The sequence below is a fragment of the Camelus bactrianus genome, chromosome 27 (genome assembly GCF_048773025.1).
Source record: "Camelus bactrianus isolate YW-2024 breed Bactrian camel chromosome 27, ASM4877302v1, whole genome shotgun sequence".
In the NCBI taxonomy this organism is placed as follows: Eukaryota; Metazoa; Chordata; class Mammalia; order Artiodactyla; family Camelidae; genus Camelus; species Camelus bactrianus.
The window spans coordinates 15,183,222-15,199,344 of NC_133565.1; the positions used below are offsets into that span (position 1 = coordinate 15,183,222).

General features: G+C 55.5%; 1 protein-coding gene across 2 annotated transcripts in view; it reads left to right on the forward strand.

The window, feature by feature from the left end:
• Positions 1–16,123, forward strand: part of PCSK6 (proprotein convertase subtilisin/kexin type 6) — a 167,875-nt gene that overhangs the window by 144,849 nt on the left and 6,903 nt on the right. The window contains exons 14-19 of one of the 2 annotated variants that reach the window (XM_074354218.1): positions 940–1,119; positions 1,284–1,322; positions 6,366–6,468; positions 7,712–7,908; positions 9,540–9,627; positions 12,434–12,537. In XM_074354218.1, the coding sequence (XP_074210319.1) occupies positions 940–1,119; positions 1,284–1,322; positions 6,366–6,468; positions 7,712–7,908; positions 9,540–9,627; positions 12,434–12,537 (711 nt within the window). The remainder of the gene's footprint in view (positions 1–939; positions 1,120–1,283; positions 1,323–6,365; positions 6,469–7,711; positions 7,909–9,539; positions 9,628–12,433; positions 12,538–16,123) is intronic. The other variant, XM_074354219.1, reaches the window with a different exon arrangement.

Here is a 16,123-nt window from a genome sequence, read left to right on the forward strand (position 1 = left end):
CTGCCTGCCTCTTCTCAGTAAACGCTGAGGGGCTGGGGCGGCGCATCCCCAGGCAGGTGACACTGGACCAGGCCCCTCACCTGCCCGAGCGTGACGACAGTGACCTCCCCGGCACGGTCACAGTGCCGGATGCTGGCCACAGCACGGTAGGAGAGGGCAGCCCGGACCGTGGCTCTGAGAAGGCCTCTTGTGTGTGTCTCATTACACCCTGGCCCCACCTGGACACTGAAGGCCAGGTCCCCACTTCTCTTTACACCAGGAGACCCAGCAGCCTGGGCCACTGTTCCCACGTGGAGGTGGTTGGAGTCGGGGGTCCCTGCTTACCACCCCTTCATGCTTGTCTGGGTGCTGTCCCCCCACACCTGTCCCTCATTCCCTCACCCTTGGTCCACCGTCCGTGCCATTCATCCTCCTGTTTTCGAGGCTGCCATCCCTACCCGTGGCCTCGGCAGACATTTGAGTTTGTCTGCCCTCCTCCCCCAAACTTGCCCGCCTGCCTGGGCTAACTCAGAAGGAAAGAGCCCAAGGCCAGTCTTCCTGGGACCCAGTCTGGAGGCTCAGAATAGCAGGTTTAACCTGCTTGTCACATTTGGAGCTCATCAGACAAGGCTCTGGGCCAGGCCAGGTCCACCCACTGGAGGTTCCAAGAGGAAGAGGAGGCTGAGCGTGGGGGTGAAGGCCAACTGGGGGAGGCTGCAGTGAAACCCGGGGGCCCAGATTGTGGCCTGGGCAGAAGGTGCGTCCCCAGGTGACTAGGAAGTGACAGTGGGGTCCCCGAGCCCCGCTGTGGGAGCAGAGCTGGGGGACCTGAGCAGGCAGTGCCTGGCACTTATGTGGGTGACAGAGACCCCTGCCAGGCTGAGGGGCCGGGGGCCATCGAGTGCTTCCCAAGGGAGGGTCATCTTGATTCTCAGGGGACTCTGGTGTGGCGCCTTCCAGGGAAACTGAAGGAGTGGAGCCTCGTCTTGTACGGCACAGCCGAGCACCCCTACAACACCTTCAGCTCCCATCAGTCGCGCTCGCGGATGCTGGAGCTCTCGGCCCCCGAGCTGGAGCCACCCAAGGCCGCCCTGTCACCCTCCCAGCCCGACATCCTGGAGGACGACGAGGACTACACAGGTATGAACCTGATGCCAGAGGAGACGGCTCGCCTGGCGAGTTCTGGTTTCCCAGTGCAGCTCTCCAGATGCGGGGCTGTGCCTGGCAGGAGGCGGGGGTGAGGACTGGAGGTCTCCCTCCCTGCCTGGAAGTCGTAATAATGATGGTGATTTGCACCCACACAGCTCCTCCCACCCACGGCTCTCCTAATATTTTACAGACCAGTAAGTATGCTTCAGACCAGTAAGTACTCTTCCGCCTGCCCAGGCCGGGAAATCGAGGTTCCATATGCCCAACCAGAACTGGGGATGTGCCCCCTGGTGGATGAGACCCCCTGCTTCTCAGGGACCCCCTGAGTCTCACGTCTCAGCCTCCTGACTCTCTCTCAAGTCCACCCACTTTCAGTCCTTGTGGCCAGGTCGTGGGATGGACCAGGGTCCTGACAGGAGCCCAGGACGGTTGGGTTAATGAGCAGAGCTGGGAAAGGAGCTGGCCGTGGAGGTCTTGGCCAGGCAGTGGAGGTCTTAGCTGAAAACCCAGGAGAGGGACTCGAGATGGACATCAGTGGATACTGATGTGACACAAAACAGCTGAGGAATCTCGCCGGAGGTCAAGCTGCCTCATCGCAAATCGGAGAGCCAGGGCGGTGCGAGAAGGCACGTTCCTGGCCGCTGGGCTGGGGCAGTCTTGATTAGCACGCTCGGTAGAAAGCGGTTCCTTTCCCCACCGAACTGTCCTGGTGATTTGTGAGAAACGGAGCCTTTCTGGTTGGGCATATTTTCCTTAGCTAAATATTACGGCTGTGTGATTCGTGACGGATGGTATCTAAGAATATTGATGTTTTGAGTTATCGAATAGCTTCTGGAACCAAAAAAAGGAACAAAATGGGGAATTCCACCAATACATCTCAGGCATAAATTATGGCCAATTCAATTTCAAATTTCTCCTACCAGCCCTTTAAAATGGAGCATTGAATTATGTATGGACTAATCTGCTCTGTGGCCCCCCCGGTGATTCATAAACTGCGGCAAGATTCAGTAATTATTAATAAAAGACTGATTTTTTTCCCCCTTAAAATCTGCTACTGACTAACCTCACCCTCTCTTGGAATTTCACCGTAAGACTGTTCTGCAGCTCAGGCCGTTCAGTCCTTCCTGAACACAGCCTGGATGGTTAGGGGCTGTCTCTCTGGGATTAGGATGTGTTCCTGGTGTTGGAGGAAGGTCTTGGGGGCCAGTGGGATGGGAGCACCAGTAACAGCAGGAAAAGCCAGAGGCGGGCGAGAGCAGAAGGCCTCCATGTGTGGAGGGCATGCAGGGGGGTGTCGGGGGGAAGTCACGTTGGACCCGTCAGGAGTGGAGCACCCATGTGTAGAGCCCAGAGGTGATGGGCAGAGGGGATTTTGACACGGGGCGATGGTGATTAACTTTCTGTAGGGCTTCAGCACACAGCCGAGGGGGCCAGGGCAGGAGCTTGTGGACTGACTGTGTGGCCAGGAGGCTTCTGGAGAACTCGGAGGGCTGGTCACGGGCAGACGGTGCACGGTGGGGGGGCAGCCCCAGGGTCCAGCAGCAGGGGTGCCCAGCTGCCCTGCCATGGGGGCAGAGAGCTCTCCTTGGGACAAGGAGTAAAGGGGAGGAGGGGAGCAGGTGGGCAGGGCTTGTGGCAGGGAGGGCATTAGGAGAGCTGCCCTGTGAAGAGGGCAGCTGTGAGGTGGACGGGAGGTGGGGTGCTCTTGTCTCATGTGGCTCCCTGGGAAGGGGGCAGAGCTATTGCCCAGGCAGAGGAAGGTGGGAGGCCCAGGCACTGGTGGAGTCCAGGGTTCCTGAAGGTAACGAGGGTGTGGAAACCCAGCCTCAGGGGGAATCTAAGAGATCAGGAGGACTTGGGGGTCCTGGAGGAAGGGCAGGCCAGGTGAGGTGCCAGTGGCTGAGGTACCAAAGATGGGGCTTTGCAGTGACAGCCAGTTTGCTGGGGCTGAAGAAACATGGGGGCCAATGGCCAGCATGGGGTGGCTGAGACTGAGACCCCCAGGGATTCACCTGGGATGCCTGGTTGCAGGGCAGGTCTGGGGCATCCCCAGGGATGGATCCCAGGACTGGGAAGCTGCACTTGGAGGACTGCCCTGGGTGATCTGATGTTGGGGAGCAGAGGAGTTGCCTGATGGTGGAAGCAGGGTGAGAGAGCATCCATGAGGGAAGGAGAACGGAGGCAGCCGGGACTTCAGGAAAGGAGGACACACAGGCTGAGGACAGGGTGGGCAGTCACGCAGGACTGTGTGAGGATCCAGAGCCTGGGCAGCCTAGGCGTGGACACTTGGCCCAGGACAGCGCGACGGTGCAGGGGCTGATTCCCCAGGACGCACGGTGTGTGCAGTGCAGGGCTGTGTCAGTCACAGGCTCACGGCATGTCAGCACCCACTCAACAGACGGGCTGAAGCTTCAAAGAACATGCCATGGTCCCCAAGAAAGAGAGCAGACCTGCAAGGAGGGGTCTCTGTGCAGTCAGACTGATACTTACTGAGCCTTGCTGCTCCTTCAGGCATTGGTCTGAGCACAGAATAAAACCCATTGGGAGACCCCCCCAACACCCCGCCAGTTGCTTCCTAACCTTTGTTTATGTATGTTTTTCATCCTGGATTTGCTCCACCCTTGACAGGAGAGTTGTCAATAAGCCCTTGTTGGTCTGACACCCTGCAGAGGGGAGTCAGCTGTTAGGCAGCCGGTTCAGCACAAGAATCGCGCTTCCCTGGGAGCTGGAGCCCCGGGAAGTGAGGGCAGAAGGCAGTGGGTCTTTGAGGAACGTTCAGGCCAATTGTGCCAAGAGGAAAAGTAGACAGAAGTACAAACTGCAACACAAATAACGTCCACTCGCCTGGAGAGTGAGTCATAGCCGTGCTGACACCCACAGGCAGCCTTGGGAATGATGGAAAGTTTGGGATCAGACTGCCAACTGGGTGGATTTCATTCAAGAATGTTTCCTGGAAGAGAATAGTCTTGCTGCTGGGCTTTTCGAGATAATTCTAGTAGACAGCTGTACTGAGGAGGATGCGTACAGATACTTACCGAAGCATTCCAAGTGGGTGGCGTCTCACCGAGCTCTCCGGCAGGGAGGGGTGGGGGTGTGGGGCGGCTGGACCAGGGCAGTTACCAGGATGCCCTGTCTGCCTTCTGCCGCCTGGTTGTTGGGTGGACCCTGGCCTTGCACGGGGCTCCACACCGGGTTCGTGATTTACCTCTCCAGCGCAGAGAGGCCCGGGAAGGACGGGGCTCGGTCAAAGTCCACTCACCATGAACCAGTGGCCAGAAGCACTGCTCTGGGTCTTCCTCGAGGCCTTCCCTGTCCTGGGACACTGGAGAACACTTGTGGACAGGAGGGCACCCACCCCTCCCCAGTTTCCACCCTTCCATCCGTTCACTCACCCTTGGCCACTCACAGATACATTTATGGAGCACCTTCCTGTGCCAAACACCCTCCAGGTGCTGAGGCTTTGGCAGTGAATACACTACACCAACTCCTGCCCTCGAGGTGCTTTCTCTTGCCTGCCAGGGAGGAGTGAGGAACGTGGTCTGTCTCCCCCGTCCTTAACTCACTGAGGAGACTCTTCACCTTCTCAAGTGAGATAGCCCTGCCTTGGGGAGAGGTGGCTGCAGGGGACAGCGGGGACGTTGGGCCAGCCAGGCAGGAAGGCTGGACCTGGGAGCCAAGCTCCTGGTCTTCAGTGCATGTGGCCCCGTGAAGCAAGGGTTTCCAAGGACATCTCCACCAACGGTAGGGGACAAGGTGGGCAAGACCCAAGCGAAGGAGAATTGACAGCAAAACCGCACACCGGTCTGGGGCTAGGGAGGGGTAGGGGTTGGGCGTGGTGGGCCTGGTGCTGGAGGGTGACCTCCAGCGAGCGCCCTCCCCACTCCAGACTGGGAGAAGCGGTCTAGTGTATCCCCAGGGACGGACACGGCTTTGAAAGGGGTTCATGGCCGGACCCACAATGAAAACTTTGGAAATACCAACAACACTAAACCTTCGGGGAGGGAAGCAAAATACAGCGGGTCTAACACTGGGAGGGTCTGGAGGCACTTTAAAGACGAATGAAGAGGGCTTTGTGTGGCTCAGCAAAGACCCATTGTGGGCAGAGAAAATGGGGACTTCTGTTTTTCCCTTGCGTCCCCATGAAATGCTGGTGGCCAGCAAATCACCTCCTCTTTGCTTCTGAACTCACTCCCCACCCCCTCCAATAACTCAAACCTTGTAGAAAAGGTGTTTTTTTCTTCCAAAGACTTGAAAGCATTTCTAATGCCACCACAGGGACCCTGCCCAACCTGCGGAGGTTTTCTGGAGCCGTTTCCCTATGGAAGAGCGGGGAGGGAGGATGGGGCAGGTGGGGGTCCCACCACCCCGCCGGCTCTGGCCCACCACGGCCACAGTCACATTCTTCAGGCTGGGAGAGAGGGACACCTATGGACAGGACTACCCTGGCCTAGGGCTGATAGCCAGTCAAACTGGGCTCCTCCCGGTGGCACATAGAGAGGGGGCACCTAGATGGGGGTGGAGGACTTGCTAAGGTCCCCAAGCTCTCTGGACTTTTCTCCGTCACTTTGCCAACAGCACACAGGCTCCCAGAGGTGGAATTTGGGGATTGAGGGAAGACAGAGGTAGCCCACATCCCCCTAGACCCTCCTGGGACAGCCACACCGGCGGTGCGGGGGGCGGTCTTGAGCACATGGGAACCCACCTAGCTCCACCGCCGCGTGCAGGGAGTGTAGCAGGTTTCTCTCCCAGCCTCTCCTGCTTAACTGTCATCACTGCTTGGCTGCTGCTTCCCTAATGCCCTGCAGCCTGTGGTGCCCAATAGTGCATTGCTGCATCCTTCAGAGAAATCAGAATTGGCCGCTGGTCTAGCATCATGACTCTGATGCCGGTGGGGGTGGGGAGACACTGACTAAGGCTGCCCCCTGACCCTCCAGCCCCCGTCCCAGCCTCTTCTCTAGAATCTCACAGTGCCCGTCTCTTCCGGGATTGGGGTCCCCACCCGCTGCTGGCTGCTCTTGTTCCTGGGCCATCCCTGACTGGAGTCATCAGACTCTCTGACCCCAGATCCCTGAGTAAGGGCTGGATGCCCGAGGGGGTGGGTGCTCTGGCCCTGAGGCCTGGCCATTGGCCCCAGCAGGGCCCTACCAGGGTTTGAGACCCGGACACAGGGTCCTAGGGGACTGGATGTGATTGAGAAGGCATCTCTATGGGTGAAAGGAAATGCTTGTTTCTTTAAGGTGTGTGCCACCCAGAGTGTGGGAACAAAGGCTGTGATGGCCCCAATGCTGACCAGTGTTTGAACTGTGTCCACTTCAGCCTGGGGAGCGTCAAGACCAGCAGGTAAGGGGGCTGGGCAGCCCCTGCATGTCCTGGAGACCCTCGGCATGCAATGGAGGTGCCTGTCCTGAGCTGCATTCTTCGCCCACTCCCCACCCCCAACCCTGGCCTGCTGCCCTCCTGAGAAATTAATTCACCCTCCTAGAAAGGAGATCACGTTGGGGTTCACGGCTTCGGAACTGTAGGTGTTAGTAACCTCTCATTCTCAGCACACACATAATTCATGACCACGTCAGAGAAATCAGAGGCTGTGGCACCATGGTGTCCATACTGCTAAACTTTTTTCTCCATTTTGTTAAACAAAAATGGGTCACGTTGAGGGAGAGGGAAATCGCTCAGTGGTGGAGCGCATGCTTAGCATGCATGAGGTCCTGGGTTCAATCCCCAGTCCCTCCTTTAAATAAAAAAAAAAATAAAAAAAATAAAAAATAAATAAATAAATAAATAAATAAAAACTTAAGGAAAAAAAGGTCATATTGAGCATGCCAACCACTAGGGAATGACAGAAAAATGTCATTTTAAGGGCCAATGCTGTTCTGAAGGTCAGCGCAGCTGGCTTTGAACCAGGAGGCCCCGTCCCTGCGTGCCCAGGCCGGGGTGCGGCTGTGACTCCAACTGCCCCGGGGTCTTGGAGGCAGAGACATGGCCTCACTCACCCCATGCTGTGCAGAGGCCCTCGTGCTGCTGGCTGGACTCCCAGCCTTGGAGACCCGCCCACTCCCCATGGGCAGCCAGTGTGGTTTTGCTGGAGCTAAAACTTCCAAAAGTCAGACAGCATCATCGTGTTGCTAATGGAAGCCAAGCCCAGCCTGTGTGCCCCTCCCCTGCCCCCTCCCGTCCCCTGAGAAAACTCCTAAAGGAAGGAATTCCCAGGTTCTTTTTTTTTTTTTTTTTTTTTTTTTGGTGGTGGTGGAATGTAATTAAGTTTATTCATTTATTTGTTAATGGAGGTGCTGGGATTGAACCCAGGACCTCGTGCTTGCTAAGTGCACGCGCTACCACTGAGCTCTATCCTCCCATCTCAGGTTCTCATCCAAGTCCTCAGCCCTCCTCTGTATCAGGAACCCCTCAGCTACCTGCACCAAGACCCGGGGCACTGATGGTCTGACCTTCCCCGGGGCCTTTGTCTCTTTGGAGTTTTGCTGACTGGGAGGCAGCCAAGCTTTCCCTCCCAGCCTGAGACTGCCCTGCCTTAGCCTGACCCGGCCACCCTAAGGTCCTCTCCCTCCCAACCCTGCTCCCACAGGAAGTGCGTGAGTGTGTGTCCGTTGGGTTACTTTGGGGACACAGCAGCCAGACGCTGTCGCCGCTGCCACAGGGGATGTGAGACGTGCTCGGGCCGGAGCCCGACGCAGTGCCTGTCCTGCCGCCGGGGGTTCTATCACCATCAGGAGACCAACACCTGTGTGACCCTCTGTCCTGCCGGATTCTATGCTGATGAAAGTAAGTGCATGTTCCTGGGCGTACAAATGAGGAGTCAGCCCCCTACCCCTCTGTGGGCCGGGGTCCTCTTTCCCAGCCCTCTGCTCCCTGTCTCCTTCTGAGAAAGCATCCTTCTGGGAGGAAGGAAGGAAAGGGGGAGGGATGGTGAAATCAAAGCCCTCGGACCCTGTTAGTTGATAGCAGTTCACACACACACCTTTCACAGCAGTTCAAAGTGATGCTGGAAAGTTGCCACTGTGGTCCGTGGACCATCACGCATCTGTAAGTTACTATTCAATATTGAGGATGGACAAGGAGGTGGCTTGAGCCAGCAGCCCCCAGGCTCACTCTGATTTCAGATGTCTAAACAGAAAGGCCTCCAAAGATGCTCTGCAGCTCCTCCTGGGCGGGGCTTGGGGTCCAACACCGGCTGGTGGACTTGGTGGATGAACCTGGGTGGAAGCCCCTCCCAGGAAGAGCCCTGAGCTGACACTGGGGTTTAAGGACAGGAGGTTTGCAGCTCTCTATGAAGGAAAAGGAGCCTGTGTTGGGTAGACTGGGCTCAGAAGGGATGGGTCGGTCCTGGTGGTGCCCGTTACACTGTGACCACATTCCTGAGGGGTGGGGGATGCCTTCCCCGCCTTACGGATGGGGAAACGAAGCTGAGAGAGGGCAGAAGGCCACACCTAGTAATGACACAGGCAGGACTTGAACTCAGAGCCACAAAGCCCAGTGTCCTGCTGTTCCTCTGGTCCCAGGAAGGTGGGTGGATAGGCTCTGGGGGCCAGGACCCCAGGCCAGTGTTTCACCACTCACCTCACCCTGGAAGAGGCAAAAGGGAGGGTTTGGGTTAGACTGATGGAGGGCAGGTCTCAGACAAGTTAAAAGAAGCTTCCAGGTTGTTGACAGCTGTGCAGGGGGAGGCCTTCCCACAGACGCATTTCACAGGCTTTGCAACCAGACCCGTGTTCCCGGTGGAGGCTGTTTCATCCTCACCCTTTTCCCTGGCAAGAATCCGCCCCCTCCGTCACCCCCTCCCCACATCCTGGCTGAACACCTGCTGCACGTGTGTGTGATGCCACCTGCGGGGCCCCGGGAAGGAGGCACCAAGGTGTAGTGTCTCTGCTTCCAGGCCCAGAGTGCAGGGTGGTGGTGATGAGGTGCCGGGATGGGTGACCTGGATAACTTGTGCCAATGCAGGTGGGAGTTGAGACCCAGAATTCCCCCAGACGTTCCATGGGCATCTTCAGGAAAGACCCTTCTGAAGGCATTGGTGGTGGGGAGCTCAGAGGCATCCTCAGGCCCCTCGTCACAATTAGGCAGACGGGCACCAAGTTACTCTGCTCCGCCGGCCAGGAGCTGGCTTCCGTCCCCGTGGAATAAGCAGGACCAGAGTGCATCTCCTCTGGAGAGGGCCTGCTTCCAAGCCTCAAGGTTGTTGGAGGGCTTAAATTTACTCCAGGAAAGAGGGGAGACTCGGTGACCTGACACCTGTGCATGCGGTCCCCAGATGGGCTCGGGCAGTTCTGTTACGACATCACCCATCCTGGAGACGGGCCGGCTGCTCTGTCAACCTCGCTTGGGAAAATCAAGGTCTTGTTTGCCCGGATTTGATCCATGTCCATTTTTCTTCCTACCTTATTTTCCTCCAGGTCAGAAAAATTGCCTTAAATGCCACCCAAGCTGTAAAAAGTGCGTTGATGAACCAGAGAGATGTACTGTCTGTAAAGAAGGATTCAGGTAAAACCCTCCTTTCAAACCTGAAGTACAGCCAGCGGTTAGGCTGGTTTTAGTTTCTGTCATTGATTTACCAAGTATTTACAACATTGTTTTTTTTCCTAAAAGATCAAATTTCAGAGGCCCAAAGCTTTTCTGGGTAAAGATTCTGAGTCTTGTCAAAATCAGCTTTCCGCTGAGAGATTGATGTTAAGATAGTAAGTTTGGGAATGGGTAAAATCTCTACATTTTATGCAGCATTTGGAGAATTGCTAAAAGCAGGAGGTGATGGTATCAGAGACAGTCAGGCTGGCTGCTGGAAGGAGGGGGAGTTCTAACGGGGCACCAGTAACTCCACCTACCCCAGTGTCCCCTCCTGGTTGAGGCAGTAGGGGGCGCCCTGGGAAGCCCATCCTCCCTCCTCTCCTTTACTCCTTCTCCACCCCCCCCCCCGCCACCCCGGGTTCTTCCATCCCCTTCTGGGTGGGGGAGCTGGCTCCCTGGGGATGCTCTGCAGATTCCTGGTTTGCCTGAGTCCCCTGACCTCTGCACACGTCTCCTTTAAAAACATCTTCTTGAGCTAATGATTTGTACTAGAATATTTTGAAATGCATGTTTAGCCCATAGAATGCAACCCAATCTATGTTACTTGTTCTGGAAATTACTATCTAGAAGCTAAGAAAACATTGGAAATTGTGCTGTGAACGTTGGCACAGCTCAGTCTCGAACCTGGATCCACACCTTCTGGGACACCAAGTGCCCGGGAAGGAATCACTGGGGTGCTTGTGAACATGCAGGTTCTGACTCTGCATTTCCAACAGGCCCCCCACCCGGGGCCAGGGACGCTGCCGTCCTGCCACCCACCTCCTTTCCACCCAGCTGCTGCTGTGACCCGAGTTTGCCCGCAGGGTTGGATTCTTTTGGGGTAAGGAGGAAGGAGGGAAACTTAACAAGCCCTTTATTCCCGGTGCTCTCACCAATACTGCCTCCTCATTTAATCTCCATAGCAACCTATGATGTAGACATTATTTTTTATTACTCACATTTGACTCACAGGGAAGAGAAACAATTTCCCTGGAAACTTCCACCACATTGCTGCCCCCTTTTCCAGATCAGGGTGTCGGAGGGAAGAGGGCCCACTCCCCACCTGAGTGCCTGTGAGTCTGGGGAGGGAAGGGAACAGGACCCCAGCATCACAGATCACACCTGTTCTCATTCAAACCTGGGAGCCGGACAAGGTAGGATTAGAAGTGAAAGGATGAAGTGGTCCAGGGGGAAGTTTCCCCAGACGGGAAGATGTTCAGCTGGGGCCTGATGGGAGAGGGTGTGACAGCCAAGGCTCCCCTACCCAGCTGGCTCTGTGGCTCCAGCTCCTAGGAACTGTTTCCCAGTGGGGGTGTGCTGGGAGGTCCCGGGGGCTCACTTCTGCTCCTGTGGGTCCAGTGGGAGAGAGGGGGTCAGGTTCTCAGTCCAGGAACCAGGACTGGTGTCGGGGAGAAAATGCCTTGGGCAGCAGCCCCACTATGGAAGCAGCATCTCCAGTTGTGACAATAGTCGGAGAGGCACATGGACTCAGAAAACATCATCGGCCCAAATCCACAGAAGATTTCCTTTTATTGCCCCATATCCTCTTAAGCTGTGGCTTCAAATCACCACTGTCACGTTAAAGCGGTAACAGCCGCCAGGCTGCCATCTCCCACCCATCCATCTCTTTGGAGCTGGGACATCAGTTACTAAAGACTGGATTTGACTGCCAGCTGCAGCCTGGGTGCCATGGCAAGGACGTACCCTGGGCCGTGGACGTGGCGATGCGCTCAGCCCCCCGAAGACTGCACGAAATGCGGGAGCTCGGCCCTGGACGCGGAGAAATGCAGGCGCCTCTCATCTCACAGACCCCAGGGCCAGTGTTCGGTGCGTCTGGTGACAGATCCATGTACAACGTGCGCATCAAACACAGAGCCACCCTGGGAACTGAAAAAAATCCCAGTGCTGGGTGCTGGACTCCCTTCCAGGGTTTTCCTTGTATTTGCTCGTTCAGTCCTCAAAGTGACCTTATGACGCAGGGGCTGTGATTGTCCCAGTAATGGCCGAGGAGTGGAGGTGGGGGCAGCTTAGCCATCTTGCCCCGGGGTGGGATTGTAGGAGGGGCAGAGGTTGGTCCAGCTCTGGGGCTACCCCAGAACCCATGCACCAGCTGCCTGGCTGGACTAGGAGACGGAGGAAGGCAGGAGCCACAACAAGCAGGGCCTTCGAGGTCCCAGGAGTGGATTTCATTTCAAGTTCATCGTGAAGCACAGGCGGCTTCAGGCAAAGGAGAGGCAGGAGCCCATCAGGGTTCCAGGATCAGTCTTGCCGCCCTACTCACCTGTCGTAAATGCCACAGCCACGCCCGGGGCTCTGATCCAGTAAGACTGAGCCCACTGCCCCCAGGGTGACCCACACGCTCTCACATTCTCCTCCTGGGGCTTGGGTTCTACTTTGATGAGTGTCAGTGAAGAGAGGCTATCACGGTCCCGGAGGCAGTGGAGGACATGGCCTCCTGCACGGGGACCGAGTTCGCAGGGCGGGGCATCAGGGAAGGCTCCGACCCACCAGCCACCAGAAGGCGGAGACTCAGCTTCCAGCCCGGGGAGCCCCTCCCACCCAGCCTCCACCTAGCCCAGCCCCGCTTTCCATTTTCATGAGCTCAGAACCTTAAGTGACACCCAGAGCTGTGCTTTTAGCAACTTCCATTTCCTCTCATGAAAGACGTTTGAGGGCAAATCATAATTGAATTCGAATTTTGGAAGGGACAGAAAAAACTGCCTTTTTTTTCTTTTCTTTTCAACAGCCTTGCACGGGGCAGCTGCATTCCAGACTGTGAACCGGGCACCTACTTTGATTCTGAGCAAATCAGGTGTGGAGCATGTCATCCCACCTGCCAGACCTGCGTGGGTGAGTTCACGACCTCCAGAGGCCAGTCAGGTGGAGCCTGAGTTGCCTGGATCAGTGGGTTAACTACCTTGAAATCCAGAAAGTCCTAGGACTCCGTGGTCTTTCCCGCCTTATCGCAGCCTTAAATCCCAGGGGCCCCACCATGGGATGGGGGAGAGTGGGCGGGGAGATAGGGTTTGATGGGTACAAGCCTTCATTGAAAAAATCCTGGGGCTGGATGGATGGTGGTAATGGTTGCACAACCATATGAATGTATTTAATGCCACTGAACTGTACTCTTACATGGGTAATATGGTAAATTTTATGTTATATTGCAATTTACCACAATTTTTAAAATTTAAAAAGAAAACCACCAGGGCCTCCTTTGAGCTGCCTGGGTTTACCGGCGTCAGGAGTCCAGCCAGGCCGGGGCGGCTTTCAGGCTGAGTAGGGGTGCTAACTGCTCATGTGCTGTCTTGCCTGGAACCCCCAGCCCTTGCTGAGGGATGTCACTGCCGGAGGTGGGACTCTGTGAAGATTGGGGTGTGGAGAGGCATTCTGGTGAAAAGAAGGAGGGAGGAGGCTTTTCAAAATGTATCCTTGGTTCTTTGTTCCTGTCTTCACTAATTTTGAACATTGTATTCAAAGAGGGAAAGACTTCCACAAAGCATTTGATGTGCATTACAATTCCCCAGCGAGACTGGAGCGCAGATGCCTCCCGGGCCTGGTTTTTATGCAGAACAGCAGAGAATGCAACTGTTTGGTGGGGTTTCCTGCTGCGGGGTTGTTTGCACCAGGACGTAGAAGCCTGTTCGGAGTTGGTGGGCTCAGATCCAGATCTGATCAAATTTCTCCTCTTGACCCGCTCCCTTCCTGACCCAGCACTTTGGTCCTTGTTCTAAGAAACCCACATCAGACTGAGGTTTTGCCACACTAAGGATGTAAGAGTTCTCTCTCTGCTAAATCGCCAGTCTTGGGACATGCAATGGGATGGGCACAGCGCCCCCAGTGTGGCCACACGAGCCCCATGGCAGGGCCCTTGACCCAAGTGGACATATCAGAGAGGGCAGGGCTGTGGCCAAGGCCAGTGCCTTTGAAGCCCATGGAAGATGCCCCTACGTGGGTCCCAGCAGGGATAACCCCCCCGAGAAGCGCTTGGAAGCATTCTCAGCCCCTGGCGTTCAACTGCCTGTCCTGACATTTACCTTGTTATCTGTCATTTTTATTCTTTGTTTCTTTGACTCATTGTTTAGCCCAGGATGATTAAGGAGCATCGCTGATGCCACTTATTTAAATTTCACAGCCACTTGAGTTCATAAAATTCAGGCATGTGGCTTTTGATTTCAGTCTTTCAGTTTAGTTTCCTTTCTCTCCGCCCCCATACCACCTGTCAGTGCACAGCTTTCTAGAGTCACTCGTGGGTTTTCTTGTTACCGGAGAGTAGGTTTTTGTCTTGTCACAGAAAGAATTCAGAGATGAGACACAGAGGTTAAGAAAGTAAAGTGAGGATTTATTAAGGGATAGGACGCTCTGAAGGGGAGAGCGGGCAGACTCAGGTGAGCAGCTGCCCTGAGTTTCTTTGGCAAGTTGGTTACACAGGGTGTGAAAATGAATGGGCGGAATTTTCACCAGGGAGGAAAGGGTTTGGGGTTGTTTGTATCCCCTGATTTTCATCCCAGTTCCAACTTCCCGAGGGGAGGAGGGATTTTTGTCCTTATTTAGTCTGGACACTTAGAAGTGTCATGGCATGGGTGCATTAGGGGAACTTCTAATCTGCAAGGCTAATTTTATTGAAATGAGGGCATAATGAGCAAAAGGTTACATTCAGACACTGGAGATTCCTGCCTTTACCCACCTTTTTTTGTTGGCCTTCAGGACACTTGTCACCCCAAAATGTGTAACCACTTATCAGTCCCAAGGTTCCTACTTTTCTCTGTCTGCCCAGGGACTCCTGGTGCTTACGTGATGTAAGGTTTCCTGCATTTGGCTCCCTGGCCTTCCCTTCCCCCTCCCCCTCGGTGACTGCTGCTGCCCACCTGCCTGGGGCGGGCAGTGCCCCAGGACACTCCATGGGTCACTTGGTAGGAACAAGCCTCTCGTCCATCCCCAGTCCAGGCACCCAGAGCATCCAGGCACAAAAGATGTGATCCCTTGGGGTTTCCTACCTGCTTTGGGACAGGAAAGTGCCTGGCTGGGATGTGGTGTGGGTCAGCAGTTCTCAGCCAGTGGGGCACACATGTGCCAAGTTGAGGGCTGGTGTCCCCAGCATCTGGTCCTCAGCTGTGAGAGCACGACATGAAATAGCATATTAAAAAAAAAAACACCGAAACAGATGGAGAGAGATTGCAGAAGAAAGGAAAACGTTCTGTATCTTAGGACCCTTCCTAGCACGTCTTTCCTGCTTTTTGAATAAGGATCCCACAGATGATGTGGGAGTCCCACCTAAACTTAACCCGTTCTGCAATGATTTTTATGACCTGTGTGTGCTTTTCTAGTATCTGGAGCCTGCAAAGGCTTGCGACTTCATGGACTCCCTAAGACTCTGAGCTATAAAGTTGATCACTTTTAGCAATTGTGAAAATGGTTTGTTTAGGAAACTCGGGTTTCCTCGGCATTTCTCACTGTGGGAAAATGTCCATAACAGAAAATTTACCATCTCACCTGTTTGGAAGCGCACACTTTGATGGCATTAAGCACCTTCCCGTTGCTGTTTGGCTGTCACCCCCCTCCCCCATTCCAAGACTTTCTCGCCTTCCCCAACCAAGTATGTTTCGTCAGCTTCCAAGTTTAGTAAATTGAGCATCACACTGGGAACAAACAAGACTGTGTATTCTTCCCACTCCAGAAGCTCCTCAGGCACTGGGGACCCAGTGGCCGAGGCAGGACAATGCGAGTGACAGGGTTCCATGGTTGGGGGTGGGGCACTGAGGATTCAGGGGCCAAGCTACCAACACCAGATGCTCCCTAGAGATAAATGATGGGGCGGGGGGACCAGGTACACTAGCAAAACGACATGAACTGGACACGTGGGACAACTCTCCTGCTGAATGGCAGTGACAGGGAGGATACCCACACAGAGACTCCAGGCCGGTGGGCAGCTGTCCTTTACGAGGGCCCCATCACTCCCCAAGGATGACAGTCACCTCCCACTCACAGTCCTGGATGAGCTCAGAGCCACAGCTTCCGAGGAGTGAAACCGGCCACCAGAGCACTGAGCCTTGTGGCTGGCAGAGCCCCCCTTCCGACCCCCGGCTGCACAGGGCTCTGCCCTTGACACAGCCAAGAGGCCTCATCTCGATCCAGGAGTCACTCCAGGAAGAGGCCTGGATACCACTGCCTCAGCTGTCAGCCTCAGGCCAAGCCCAGCCGCAGTCACAGGGGGAAGAGGTTTTCCGTGGTCACCCTGAGCACCTGAGATGGGTCCTTCCCTGGTTCCCACCTTCTGAGCCATCAGCAGCCCCGTCGCGGCATTGGGTCCTCCTCGGGCACAGAGTGGACTCCAGCACTTACTTGTTGGAATGAGTGAATGGACAGATGGTGTCTTCTGCCTGGACCTCTGCCGATGCGTCCTCTCCACCAAGCTGCAGGTTACCTTCCCGACTCCCGA